This window comes from Bubalus bubalis, chromosome 6 (genome assembly GCF_019923935.1).
Source record: "Bubalus bubalis isolate 160015118507 breed Murrah chromosome 6, NDDB_SH_1, whole genome shotgun sequence".
NCBI lineage: Eukaryota > Metazoa > Chordata > Mammalia > Artiodactyla > Bovidae > Bubalus > Bubalus bubalis.
Window position 1 is genome coordinate 58,655,121 of NC_059162.1, and position 12,738 is coordinate 58,667,858.

The window sequence follows — 12,738 nt, forward strand, 5'->3', positions numbered from 1 at the left end:
AACACAGGGTAAGTTAGAGCTAAATATTTATTGAATTATGCAAGCATTCATTTATTCAAAAATATTTCTTGAGTACTTACTTGGTGCAAGTATTGTACTAGGAATTAGTAGTATATTTATGAGGTACTCAAAGGCCCTAACATATAAACGCTAAAAAGTTTAATCCTTAAATCATATTGATTTTATCAACCACAGACATGTCCACCAATCTGTGGCAACACAAGGTATTTTACAGCTGTTACACAGAACATGGATTTTAATGCTTTTGAGAGAGAGTTGGTATTTCTAAATAATATTGCTTCTAAATTTCAACCCAGTTGTTTCTCACCCCAGTTCTAATGAAAATGAAGTGTTAGGGGATGGGGAGACTAGCGGCTCCTTTCTGCAAGTTTTGGTGTATGCCAGAATTAATTTTGTTTTAGCATGCATTAACTGAAAGACAAAGAAAAACAGCTTGTAAAGAGAGACACCAATGGTGATCTTTGAGACAAAAAGATTTTCCTAACTGAAAAGAAATCGCTGCAAATTTCCTTGAACTGGCCAGCTCCCTGTACAATTAAAATGATTCAGAATGTTTCTAGAACACACTGCACTGAGATACACCTGTACTCATACCTTGTCCGTCAAAACAATCTTTGTTTTCTCTCAAGCTAGGACTTGCATTAGACACGCCTCGTACAATGGTGGCAATGGGGCGTGGGGTGTGGGGGGGGGGGGGTGAAGGTGACGGAGTGGCAGCCTGGAGGGCACTTTCCCTTTCTCTGTCTCCCCAACCAGAATTCTGCAGCTTCCCGCTCAGACTCACCTTCCCGCTTCTTATTTTTCCCGCCTCGACTCTAACTGCACCCCTCTCCCAGCCCCCACGACGCGTTCACTTTCTTATCCGTCGGTCTTTTAGCTCTCACCTCCCTCCCTCCCCGCCCTCCGCCTCGCCTTGCCCGCCGCGGTGCGCCCACCTGGGGAACTCAAAGCTGCACCAACAGCCCGCGCGCCCCTTCGCAGCCCGGAGCTGCGGGGCATGCGCTCTGCGGCGGCGCCGCCCTCCCCCACCCTTGCCGCGGCAGAGTTATGCCAAGTATGTGAGGAGCCCGAGAGGGCCAGCGTCGGTCATGGGGAGCCGCCGCCGCCGCCGCCTCCGCGAGCGCAGCTTTCTGGCGAGCGGGGTTCCGAGTTCTCCCCGCACCGGGGGCGAGCCTGGCTGCTGAGGCAGAGAGGGATGACGGACCCTCTGAGGAAAACGCTGTCCAGGCTCCGGGGGAGACGGGGTCCCCACGCCACCGGACGGCTCGGACTCCGGGCGGCCGCAGCAGCCACCGTGGCGGCCTCTTCGGCTGCCGAGGGAGACGCGGGTGGTACCCGGGACGCCCCCTCAGGCGAGCGTGCCAGCGGAGCTCGGCCGAACCTGGAGCGGCCCCAGCCGTCGCCTCAGGCGTGGGGTCCTGAGGCGGGGGTCCCGGGAGGGCGGCCGGAGAGGTCGGGGGCGCTCGGGCCTGCGCTGCGCGGCTGGAAGGAGGCCACCCCCCCGGGCGGCGGGCTCACTCGTGCCTCTCTGTACGCCCCGCCGGGCTCCGAGGGCAGCGGAGAGGACGAGGAGGAAGACGCCGACTACTACGAGAACCTGCCGGGAGACTTCCAGCCTGCATCCAAGCCTGATGGGGCGGAGGCGGAGCTGTGGCCCCCGCCTCCCCTGGCCGTGGGCTCCTCCCCGGGGGCGGAGGGCGGCCGCCTGGAGACAGGCAGGCTGCAGACCCAGTTGCGAGAGGCCTATTATTTGCTGATCCAGGCCATGCACGACCTGCCCCCTGACTCCGGCGCGCGGCGGGGCGACCGGGGCTGGGCAGATCGCGGTTGCCCTGCGGGAGCCCGGGCTCCGGGCCAGCCGCCTTCCCCCTGCGGCGCGGCGGACCGCCGAGCCTGCCCCCGAGACTGGGAGCGCGGAGGCGGCGGCCGCCCTTGGCAGCAGGTGTCCCCGCCCCGGTCGCCTCCTGGGGAGTCGGGGGGAGGCCGCCCACGGACTCCTCGGATGCGGCTGTCCTGCAGCAGAAGTCTCGACAGCCTCCAGGTGGGTGCCAAAACGCCTCCCTTCCAGCGGTGGCCGAGCGACAGCTGGATCTGGTGCGGTACGCGCGGGGAGCCAGACGAGCCGCCGCCACGTGGAGGCGGGATGCACGGCTGGAGCGGAGGCAGCGCCCGGGCCGCGGCGCCCTCGGGGCCCCGGCTTCCCAGATCCGAGGACCCTGGCCGCTCCACGGGAAGCCGCGGCAAAGGGGACGGCCAGGAGGGGCTCCCCTTCCTCAGGCCGCCCGCGGTGACAGTCAAGAAGCTGCAGAAGTGGATGTATAAAGGACGTCTGCTGTCCTTGGGAATGAAGGGTCGGGCCCGTAGGACACCCCCCGATGGCACGGGTGCTCAGGCAACCGCTTCAAATCTGGGCGCTTTGAAAATGCGGGAAAGCCAGGTCCTGTCGGTGCCTCCAGACCAAAGAATTACGCTGACAGGTAGGATGCCTTGCAATCAACATGCTCACTCTTTGAGCCTTAAAGTTTACCGAGCGGGCTTCGGTTTTAGAGCGAAGGTTATGGTTTTGCAGACAGGTACGTGCCCGTGCCAAAGTGAGTGTCATGTCAATGGCAGCCTAATACTATTTCCCGGTTACCTAGGATCATACATTCTCTCGTTTTTTGCCTTTTTTTTTTTTTTTTTGACAGTGGCATGAGGAACTTGGGGTTTTTGTCTTTTCTTCTCTAAGAACCAGTGTCCCTACTCCTAAGCGCAACAGTGAGTAAAGGTTAAGTTCACCACACACTTTTTAGTGAATTTGAGTTGGGCGGTGCTGCCTTGATTTTTATTCTTTGTAGCTCTAGGCAAACTGTAGACTTTTGTGGAGTTTGTGAATTTGAATTTGATCCAAGTTAGACTTTATGGGCTTTTTAAACTGTCATTTTAGTCATTACACCTCCTCACTCTCCCCCACCCTAGGAGCGTTCATGCACACAGACATATACACAACCAAAACCCAAAGCCAAAGTAAACCGAAAAAACTATCATAGTAAAAAAATTTTTTTAGTCGGGTAGGATTTCACTTGTTTCTTCTCCTCACCTTTTGCTGTCCTCCCTAACCCCCAAACCTAGCTCTAGATAATCTTCTTATTGTGGATAATGAAGGGCACTTGGATTTTAATCAAAAGAAAAGTATATGTTATGTACTTTTAAAGAAAGTGTGGACATTTAAAGTCATTTGTAAAAAGTATATTTGTCCTAATAATAGGATTTTGCTCCCTGTTTCGTATGTGTGGTTTTTAGTTTTCACTGAAAGTTTACATTATCAATTCTAAAAATCTCTGAAGTTGTAAATAACAAAAAATTCTCTTGTGAAAGAAGTACCTTCAAACTGAGCCAAAAACATGATCTTTTGGATTACACTCTTAAAGACTTCTAGTGAACATAATGACTTACATATTAGTAATAATTTAAAAAATATTAAATGCTGAAATGTAAAAGTATTCACAGTACTTGGCTGTTTCCCTGGTAAGAATTACAAATCCTACAGGGCTAGGTTTGTACACATTAACTTTTTTAACCAATAAACACAAAACTGGGGAGAAACAAAGTTCACAAAACTTTTTATTACACAATGAAGACAAGTCAAATGATTCACTTCAAGTGTATGCAAAACTAGAAAAGTTTTTTTGAATCTATGAAGTTCTAACCCACACCTGTCAAAATTTTCCCTCAAACCTTTTCCATTCCACGTAAATAAAAAGATAGTAGAATGCAGATTTTTGTGAGAAAAGATGTACTTTATGCCAAGTTCATATTAGAATATGCATTTCCAGTAGTAAAGTATTTGTAATCATTTATTATATTTTATTGCTAATATACCTTTAGCTCCACTGATTTTGGTACAGTTAACTCTTTGTAAGACAGTTAACTTTTAGCCATAACAAAAATCTGTATAAAACTTCAGTAAAATATGTATTACCCTTTTGTTGCAAAGGTTAAACATTACTATCTGATGGCTTTTAATAGTCTCAGCTGTTGTGGAAAAATTCAAGTTTTTTAAAAGTAATAATAAATGCAGTAACTTTTAAGAATGAATTCATTGACTTTTTTTCATTGAGAAACTAAGTAAATGAAATTAATTTTAAAATAAATGACATTAGAATTACTATGTGATTCTATGTATAAATTAGATATTTACTGTGTATAAATTAGATATTTCACAAGAAATCTAAACAAAAGTTTAGGTAACCTCTGGTTTAAAAAACTTACTCAGATATTGTTTCCTTTCAAATCATTAGTTTATCTTTTAGGAAAGATTAAAAATACTTTATGCAATGATTATATATCTAGTATAGATTTGAAGAGTTTAGTCTTTTTTTAAAAATTGCTTTTTATGATGGTTAGTTGAATTTACTAAAAACATTCTGGATACTTTAAAGGGTCTGCATATAATCTTTATCACACCCCCATCCCCTCACCACCCCCACCCCCACGTGAAGGTATGACAGCTATTATTGAACAGCAACAGCAAATAAGAGGTTAAGTACTTTGCCCAAGGTCACTTAAATTAGTATATGGTTTATGTATACTAGTATATAGGTCCAAACTATTATGTGGATTCAAACTCAAGTCTTTATAACTCCAAAATCCCTATTTATATAAGATCAAAGGGATTTGATGGGCTTCCCCGATGTCTCAGTGGTAAGAAATCTGCCTGCGGTTCAAGAAACCTGGATTATATCCCTGGGTCGGGAAGATCTCCTGGAGGAGGAAATGACACCCACTCCTGTATTCTTGCCTGGAGAATTCCATGGGATCTCAAAGAGTCGGATGACTGAGTGACTGAGCACACGCGCAAGCAAAGGGACTCTAAATTTCCTTAGAGGTTTGATCTAATTAATTCTCTTACATTGCTTGGATTGAGGAGATGGAAAATAAGTAACTTCCTCAAAGTTGCAAAAAAGTTGAGGGACTCCTAGACGAGAATCAATTGCTATATCCACTTAACACTTTTACCTTTAATTAGTTCAAATTGGTTACTTGGATTCTATTTTTAATCATGTTTTCTAAAAAATTAACCAGGCAGTCCTGATGAAGCAGTACATTCTTGATTGTATAAAGATGTTAAACAGCCTAAAGGTTTCTATCACATTTTGCTATACAATATGATTTGTGAGGATATTTTCTTTCAAAATACAGTCATAGTTAGAATTTATAACACAGAACAACTATATAGGGGGATAGAGATACCTAGTCTACATAGGTGTTTTGGAAATTTTTGAGACCATATGACAAATGGAAGCCAAAGTGGTTTTCTGTTTTGATTTCTGGCTCCTATTAAGAATCATTAAAATTTTTGATATTAGAATGCTGCCAGTAATCTGATGCAGAATGTTTATAGATTGGCCAGTTTGTTACTAGTTGAGATGATTATTTAAGAAATCTAAAGTCATTCCATAGTAAATACTGTTAAGTTTCCGCAAGCCATAAAAGGGAATTTTAATTTATTTACTATACTTCATTATAAGTCTTTATAAATTTAAGTAGCAGATAGTACTCAGAAATAAATGGAAAAGTTTATTTTCAAGTTGAGCACCAAGTTGAGCTAGCTTGGCCTTTTACCACTTTAAAAAACAATTAGCCTACTTTGACTGTACTCTTCCTGTTCCATGATCTGTGAAAGAAGAAAAATTAGGGCAGGTAACAAGTAGTATTAAATAGCTGGTATGATCTTTGCATTATATCTTAAATTGAAGTTGACGCTTAATGCAGATTCCTACCAATTCTGTTTTCTGAAATATATGTAGCTCCATTTTTGTAACTTTATGAGCTATATTTTCTTTATGGGTTTTTCCAATAAATTCTTTCATGCGTTAGCCCTTTCAAGACCAGTAAAACTATGTAGGCAAGTAATTTTTGTCTGTCTTCTACATCTAAATCCTTCTGTTAGAAATTCTGCCATCGTGGCCCCAGAAGCAAGCAGGTCCATTTTTTAGTTTCTGTTTTTTTGTTTTGGGAAGAGTGCCATAAAATGTCAGAGTTGCTGGTGGCAGGAAAACACTGAGAATTACAAATTCAGCAGAAAGCAGTGTTGTGTTGATTTTTGAAAGTCCTACATTTCTAAATGGTGCTTAATGTTTTGAGAATCTCTAAGACTATTGGTTGTTAAAATGAAGGTTTAATATGTGTGAGGGTGGGACCTTGAGGTTCTACATTTTAACAAACTACCAGTATAGATGTTATTTGGTATACACTTTTAGAATAGTAAGGCTCTGTAATTCTGGGTACCTCCAATCACCTATCTTGATATTTTGTTAAATGTTTTGAAAAAGCATTCTACTTTATTCTGGCACTTGGTACTTATACTAACCCCTTTATTAGAGCAAAGCGCTTGAGCTCTTTCTGCTTCCGTTTTTTGTTTTTTGTTTTTAATTTTTATTTATTTATTTTTGGCTGTGCTGGGTCTTCGCTGTTGTGCTTGTGGTGAGCAGCCTTTTCATTGTGGTGGCTTCTCTTGTGGAGCACAGGCTCTGGGCTCACAAGCTTCAGGAGTTGCAGCATGTGGGCTCAGTAGTTATGGCCCATGGTTTTAGTTGCTCTTTGGCATGTGGGATCTTCCCAGACCAGGGATTGAACCCGTGTCCCCTGCATTGGCAGGTGGATTCTTAACCACTGGACCACCAGGGAAATCCCTCTGCTTCAGTTTTGTTAAGCATGAACTTATACTTACTACTTATCTATGACAAGTATAAGCAGTTCTCTCTGTGTTGGTCTTGCCTTGCACCAATAAAAGTAAAAGATTTTAGAATCAGCAAGAGAGGAGGCCATATAATGTAATGGCTAGTAGAATAGAGATTTTGGGTTTCTGATCAAATCAACCACTTACCAGGCTTAAGACTTTGGACAAGTTACTCAACCCTGCATAGCCCCAATCTTCAGGTTGCTGTGAAGATGAAAAAAGATAATCCATTTGGTACCATGCCTGGCACTTAGCTGTTATCAAGAGAAAGGCAAGCACGCTTTGTGAAAATATTGCCTTGTCCCAGGTCATTAAGATTCTGTTTGGATAGTGATCTGAAGTTGAAAAAGACAGCCTTAGGGAACACTGGGAATTGAACTAGAGGACACCACTTTAGGAGCAGTAAAAACCCTTAAGAAAAATGCTGTGTGCTAGCTTTGGGGATAGAAAAGTAGAGAAGGGAATTTTGAGACTGTTTTTAGTTCTCTGAAAGTAAGGAGGAGGCATAAGAGAGGAAAAGATGAAAAAGACACAGAGGAAAAGATGAGTAGAATAAAGAAGTGCTCCTAAAGTGGTGCCCTCTAGTTCAATTCCCAGTGTTCCTTAAGACTATCTTTCTCAACTTCTGATCATTGCAGATCACTCTCCAGCCAGAATTGCAAACTCCTAATTTATCCCACCTCTCCTTCCCCTTTGGTAGTCATAAGTTTGTGTCTGTGAGTCTGTTTCTGTTTTAGAAATAAAAGTTCATTTGTATCATTTAAAAATTGTTTTTAATTAAAAAAAATTATTTTTGGCTGTGCTGGGTCTTCGTTGCTGCATGTGGGCTTTCTCGAGTTGCAGTGAGTGTGGGCTTCTCTTCATAAGCCTACATATGGACTTAGTTGCTCCAGGACATGTGGGATCTTCCTGGACCAGGGATTGAAACCATGTCCCCTGCTTTGGCAGGCAGATTCTTAACCACTCGACCACCAGGGAAGTCCCTGTACCATTTTTTTAGATTCCACATATAAGTGGTAGCATATTATATTTGTTAGACTTATTTCACTTAGTATGATAATCTAAAGGTCCATCCATGTTGCCACAAGTGGCATTATTTCACTCTTTTTATGGCTAAGTAATATTCTATTGCATATGTATATATCACATCTTCCCTATCCATTCATCTGTCAATAGACACTTAGCTTGCTTCCATATCTTGGCTATTGTAAATAATGCTGCTATGAAAATGAAGCTACATGTTTCTTTTTGAATTAGAGTTTTCGTCTTTTCTGGATACAGGTCCAGGATTGTTGTTAATTTTAAGTGTAAAGGGGATAGAACCAAGCTCTTGAATCTTCAGGTTTCATTGATTAAAGTAAATTAAATCAATTCAAGATATTTATTGAATATCTATTAAATGTTTGCATATTAGATTCTGGGAGAGTGGAGGTGGGTATCCTTTAGTAGTAGTCCAGGTGTACTCCTGTAGACTTTGTAATCGGTTTGAGTGCTGCCTCTTCCATTTACCAATAGGTGATCTCAGGCAAATTACTTGACTTTTCTGAGTAGGACTATATAGTTTCAAAATATTTCAAACATTACCTTACTTAATCCTAGGAGCCACCCTATAAGGTTAACTGGGTTGATACTATCATCATGTTCAGAGAGGGTCACCTACTTCCCTACTTTTAGTAGCTGGCATGCTGTGGGGGAGGCAGGTGAGAGCATGGTTTGTTGGCAAAGTAATATCTCTGCTTTTCAGTATACTATCTAGGTTGGTCATAACTTTCCTTCCAAGGAGTAAGCGTCTTTTAATTTCATGGCTGCAATCACCATCTGCAGTGATTTTGGAGCTCCCCAAAATAAAGTCAGCCACTGTTTCCACTGTTTCCCCATCTATTTGCCATGAAGTGATGGGACCAGATGTCATGATCTTAGTTTTCTGAATGTTGAGCTTTAAGCCAACTGTTTCACTCTCCTCTTTCACCTTCATCAAGAGGCTTTTTAGTTCCTCTTCACTTTCTGCCATAAGGGTGGTGTCATCTGCATATCTGAGGGTATTGATGTTTCTCCGGGCAATCTTGATTCCAGCTTGTGCTTCTTCCAGCCCAGCATTTCTCATGATGTACTCTGCATATAAATTAAAGACAGACTTAAATTTGAATCCTAGGGCTAACACCTTGACCATATTCCTCATATGTTTGAAGCTTATGGAACTAATTCAATCTGTCTCAGGATTATTGTGGTCGGTTAAAGGAGGTTAAGGGCTTTCTTATTGCTTTATCTCTTGTTCCTGACACATAATAGGCACTCAGTAAATATTTCTTGAGTAAATAAATATCTGACATAGTAGGCATTCATGGGAGATTTCTTCCCTTCTAAGTCTGTTCCTCTATTCTTGCCTCTGGAACTAATTGAACTTGAAGCCCAGTTTGTGTTTAAGGCTTTGTTTTGTTTTTAAATTAATCTGCTTGATTAGGTAACATTTAGGGTTATAAAGAGGGCAAATTTACATTTTGAAATGATTTTTTTCAGTAGAAGGGAGGTTACTGAAAACCTTAATTATACATGAACCTAATTTTTTGGTTGTTGCTAAGCTCCTCAAAGTTTAATGTGTTTTTATCACTCTCTGTTACTAGACTACTATATTTTACTTGCTGTAATACTAAAATGAATCAACCATATATGCATTCAAAGTAGCACAGATCATAGTTTACAAACCTGGCATGATCTTAAAATTAAAAATATGGTTTTGTTTTAATTATTTATGCATAGTAAATTAGCATTACGATATATATTTAGTTTATTGACACTCACTGAAGCCGGCTTTATGTGACTTTTTGAAGTGTAAAAATTTTCCCTTTTATATGGAATTAATATTATATATACATTTTTAGAGTCTTATCCATTATATTAATACATGCACATATCTAAGTATTTGATGTTCCACATTGGGCTATGAATTCCTTAAGGGCAGGGATCATTGTTCATTCTTGTATTCTTGCTACTTAAGCTTGTACCTATCAGTAATACAGCTGTATTGTGTTTATTGTGACACAGGACACTTAGTCCTAATCAAGGGTCTTCTTAGGGATTTTTAATTTTTATTTTTGCTCTAGATATTTAGAACTTAAACCCTGTATGAGTTGCTACTGCATTATGTGGTTAGAAAACAAAAGTTATTTTGAAATTTCAATATTCAGTAAGATACTTAGTAATAAGTGAGGAATGTTTATTTTGAAAGATTTATTAAATCTTTAGATTTATTTTTAAAAGATTTGATTTTTGAAAGATTTATTAATCTTTCTGTGAAAAGGTAATAATATTTGTAGTTTCTAAAGTTCTTATAGTAGTGAATTGAAAGTTACTCATATTAATTAAAGGCATGCTGTGTACCAAGCATTCTATACAAGCTTTTTATAAAACATGTTTTGCCTAGGATAAAGCTGTTTTAGCCCTATGATATTTATAAAGGTGGTTTCAGAGTTTGTTTATCGTTTTTCTTAAGAATTCTTATGGTACCTGATAACTAAATAATAGAAATCAAGTTTAGGTGGAAAATCCAAAGTTTTTCTTATTTAAGTTTAGTCTCTGAATGTGATTAATATTACACTTTTTTTCTTTTTAAAAACAGTATTTTAATAACTGGTCCTAAGTGACATGTCTTTCTTGGTATGCGAGGTATTATATTCTACCTTCTTTTTTTCTTTGAAACAGATTTATTTGAAAATGTCTGTGAGTCTTCAATGAAGAGAAATGAACTTAAGGATCTGAAGGATAATACTGGCTTCAGGGGTCATAAGCCACTTAACAGCATCACTGTGTCAAAGAAACGCAATTGGCTATATCAAAGTACTGTGAGATCTTTTAATTTGGAAGAAGAAAATAAGAAATGCCAAGATATAAGTCATTTATCTGTTTCACCCATTTCTCTACCTAAACAGCAGTTGTCACAACCTTTTCTCAAATCACCTGAAGAATATTGTACGTATATGGTGTGTAATGCTACAAATCCTTCATTATCAAGAAACTGTTCATTAGACTTTAATGAGGAAAATGATGCAGATGATGAAGGAGAAATATGGTACAACCCCATTCCTGAGGATGATGACTTCAGTATTTCAAATGCCTTGAGTTTTGGTGAGACAGACTCTGCGGTTCTGAAGTTTCCTGATGTCAATTTGAGAGTGTTATCTGGCAGTAACCTAATGAAAGCAGAGCAGTACACTGAAGACTCGCTGTGCTGTTCGGAACACACAGGCGATGTTCAGACCACACAGTCACACGAGATAAGTCCTGTAGATTCCATCTGTCCCGCAGAGTTTGTGCAGCGGTACAAGCAAAGGCATAGATACAAGATGCAAGAACGTATAATTATAGATGACAGTCCCATGTTGAAATCTCCTTTTTCAGGTAAGGATGATCATATATCTGCCATTTCTTCTTTCATTTTCAATTCTTTGGCAGTATCTAAAACTAAGTATAGATGTTTATTGTAGCCTTGTACCTTTCCTTACAATGCGAGTGTATTTTCATGAAAATAAAAGTCAAAAAGATTTATAAACACTTTTATGTACATGCTGGTTTAATTATTCCTATCACAGACTTGGTTTTGTAAGGGGTGAAGAAGCTGGAATCCTACACCAACTTTTAGTGTGTATGGTGTGGTTTAATATGTCTGTCCATCAAGGCAGTAATTACTTTTCTCTTAGTTGAAAGAATGGAGTCATGGGAACTGGAAAAAATGTATTCTTTACATATGTCTTGTTTTGCTTTATTCATGTATTCATTCATTCACACCTAGCCTGGCCACAGATGAAAAATTCTATGTTCAGTATACTAGTAGTCATTAGTTTTCACTTTTGTGCCTACATTTCCTCAGAAACAAAGGAAAAGAAGAAGAGAAAAAGAGACCAGAGGTGAAAGTAAATATTTTGCAAATAGGTGCTACAATAGATACGGAACCCAGAAAGGAAGTAATTGAGTATATATTAGGTTATCGTTCAACCTAATGGTTTTATTCTTCTTTGATTTCTGATGTGCTTCTTTTTAAATTTAGTCCTTGATGTAGTACATCCCAGTGTTGGGATTAAAATTTTGTGTGTGTGTGCATATCTAAGTGTAAACTGATTTTCCACAGTGACTGTGTGTTTCTTTTGTAATGTGGATGGGAAGAGTAATAAATGGTATATAAACTAATACTTTGAAACACAGGTTGAGATCCAGGTGGAGTGATGAGGAAAGCTTGCAGGAGAAGGGCAGACAGATCGTGATGGGTGTGGAATGGTGCAGAAAAGGCAAGAGGGCATTAAGTATAAGAGCAGTGTTAGAAAGTCAGTGTATGTCAAGTGAGATACACTTTAAGTTACTATCTTTAAACTTTATTATTTTATGTTTGTTGCAAATTGTGAATCTGTTAAGAGGACAGACATTACCGAAAAAACAAAAACAACCACCCAAATTTGAAAGTACAGAAGGATGTCAATTATGTCTCCTTTTTTACTGTTGTTCTTCTCTTAAGCTTACTGTTACAACAAGTACATTCCTATGTTGACCAGAGGGGATATTTAGACAATTTATTTATATAATCTTTTTTTTTGTTTTAATATGATCAGAAAGGTTATTTACCTAAAGTGATAATGTTTTCTTTAGCAACACTGGCAAAAATCTGTTGAGAAATAGGCAAAGAGAATGGTTAAATTTCAAAATAATGTTTTGATTAAGAAATAGGAAAGCTCAAGTATTTTTAATATGAATGACAGTTTTATGATCATCCTGACACAATTATGACTGTTTTTTGCCTATTAACTTCTGGATATATATGTACCTTTTATCTAGTTGCTGTCATAGTGGACTATTTTTGGGTTTTGCTGATTTCACTTATTATCTATACTTTGTATTCTTACATGTGGTGGTGGTTTAGTCGCTAAGTCATGTCCGACTCTTGCAACCCCATGGACTGTAGCCTGCCAGGCTCCTCTGTCCGTGGGATTCTCCAGGCAAGAATAGTGGAG

At 40.1% G+C, this 12,738-nt stretch overlaps 1 protein-coding gene across 3 annotated transcripts in view; it reads left to right on the plus strand.

Moving 5' to 3' along the window:
* Positions 1-914: 914 nt before the first annotated feature.
* The window catches only part of SYDE2 (synapse defective Rho GTPase homolog 2), a 41,783-nt gene continuing 29,959 nt past the window's right edge, over positions 915-12,738 (plus strand). Inside the window, exons 1-2 of one of the 3 annotated variants that reach the window (XM_044944769.2) lie at positions 915-2,498; positions 10,442-11,137. In XM_044944769.2, the coding sequence (XP_044800704.2) occupies positions 1,019-2,498; positions 10,442-11,137 (2,176 nt within the window). In that variant the 5' untranslated portion in view covers positions 915-1,018. The remainder of the gene's footprint in view (positions 2,499-10,441; positions 11,138-12,738) is intronic. The other 2 variants (XM_044944768.2, XM_006080473.4) reach the window with 2 other exon arrangements.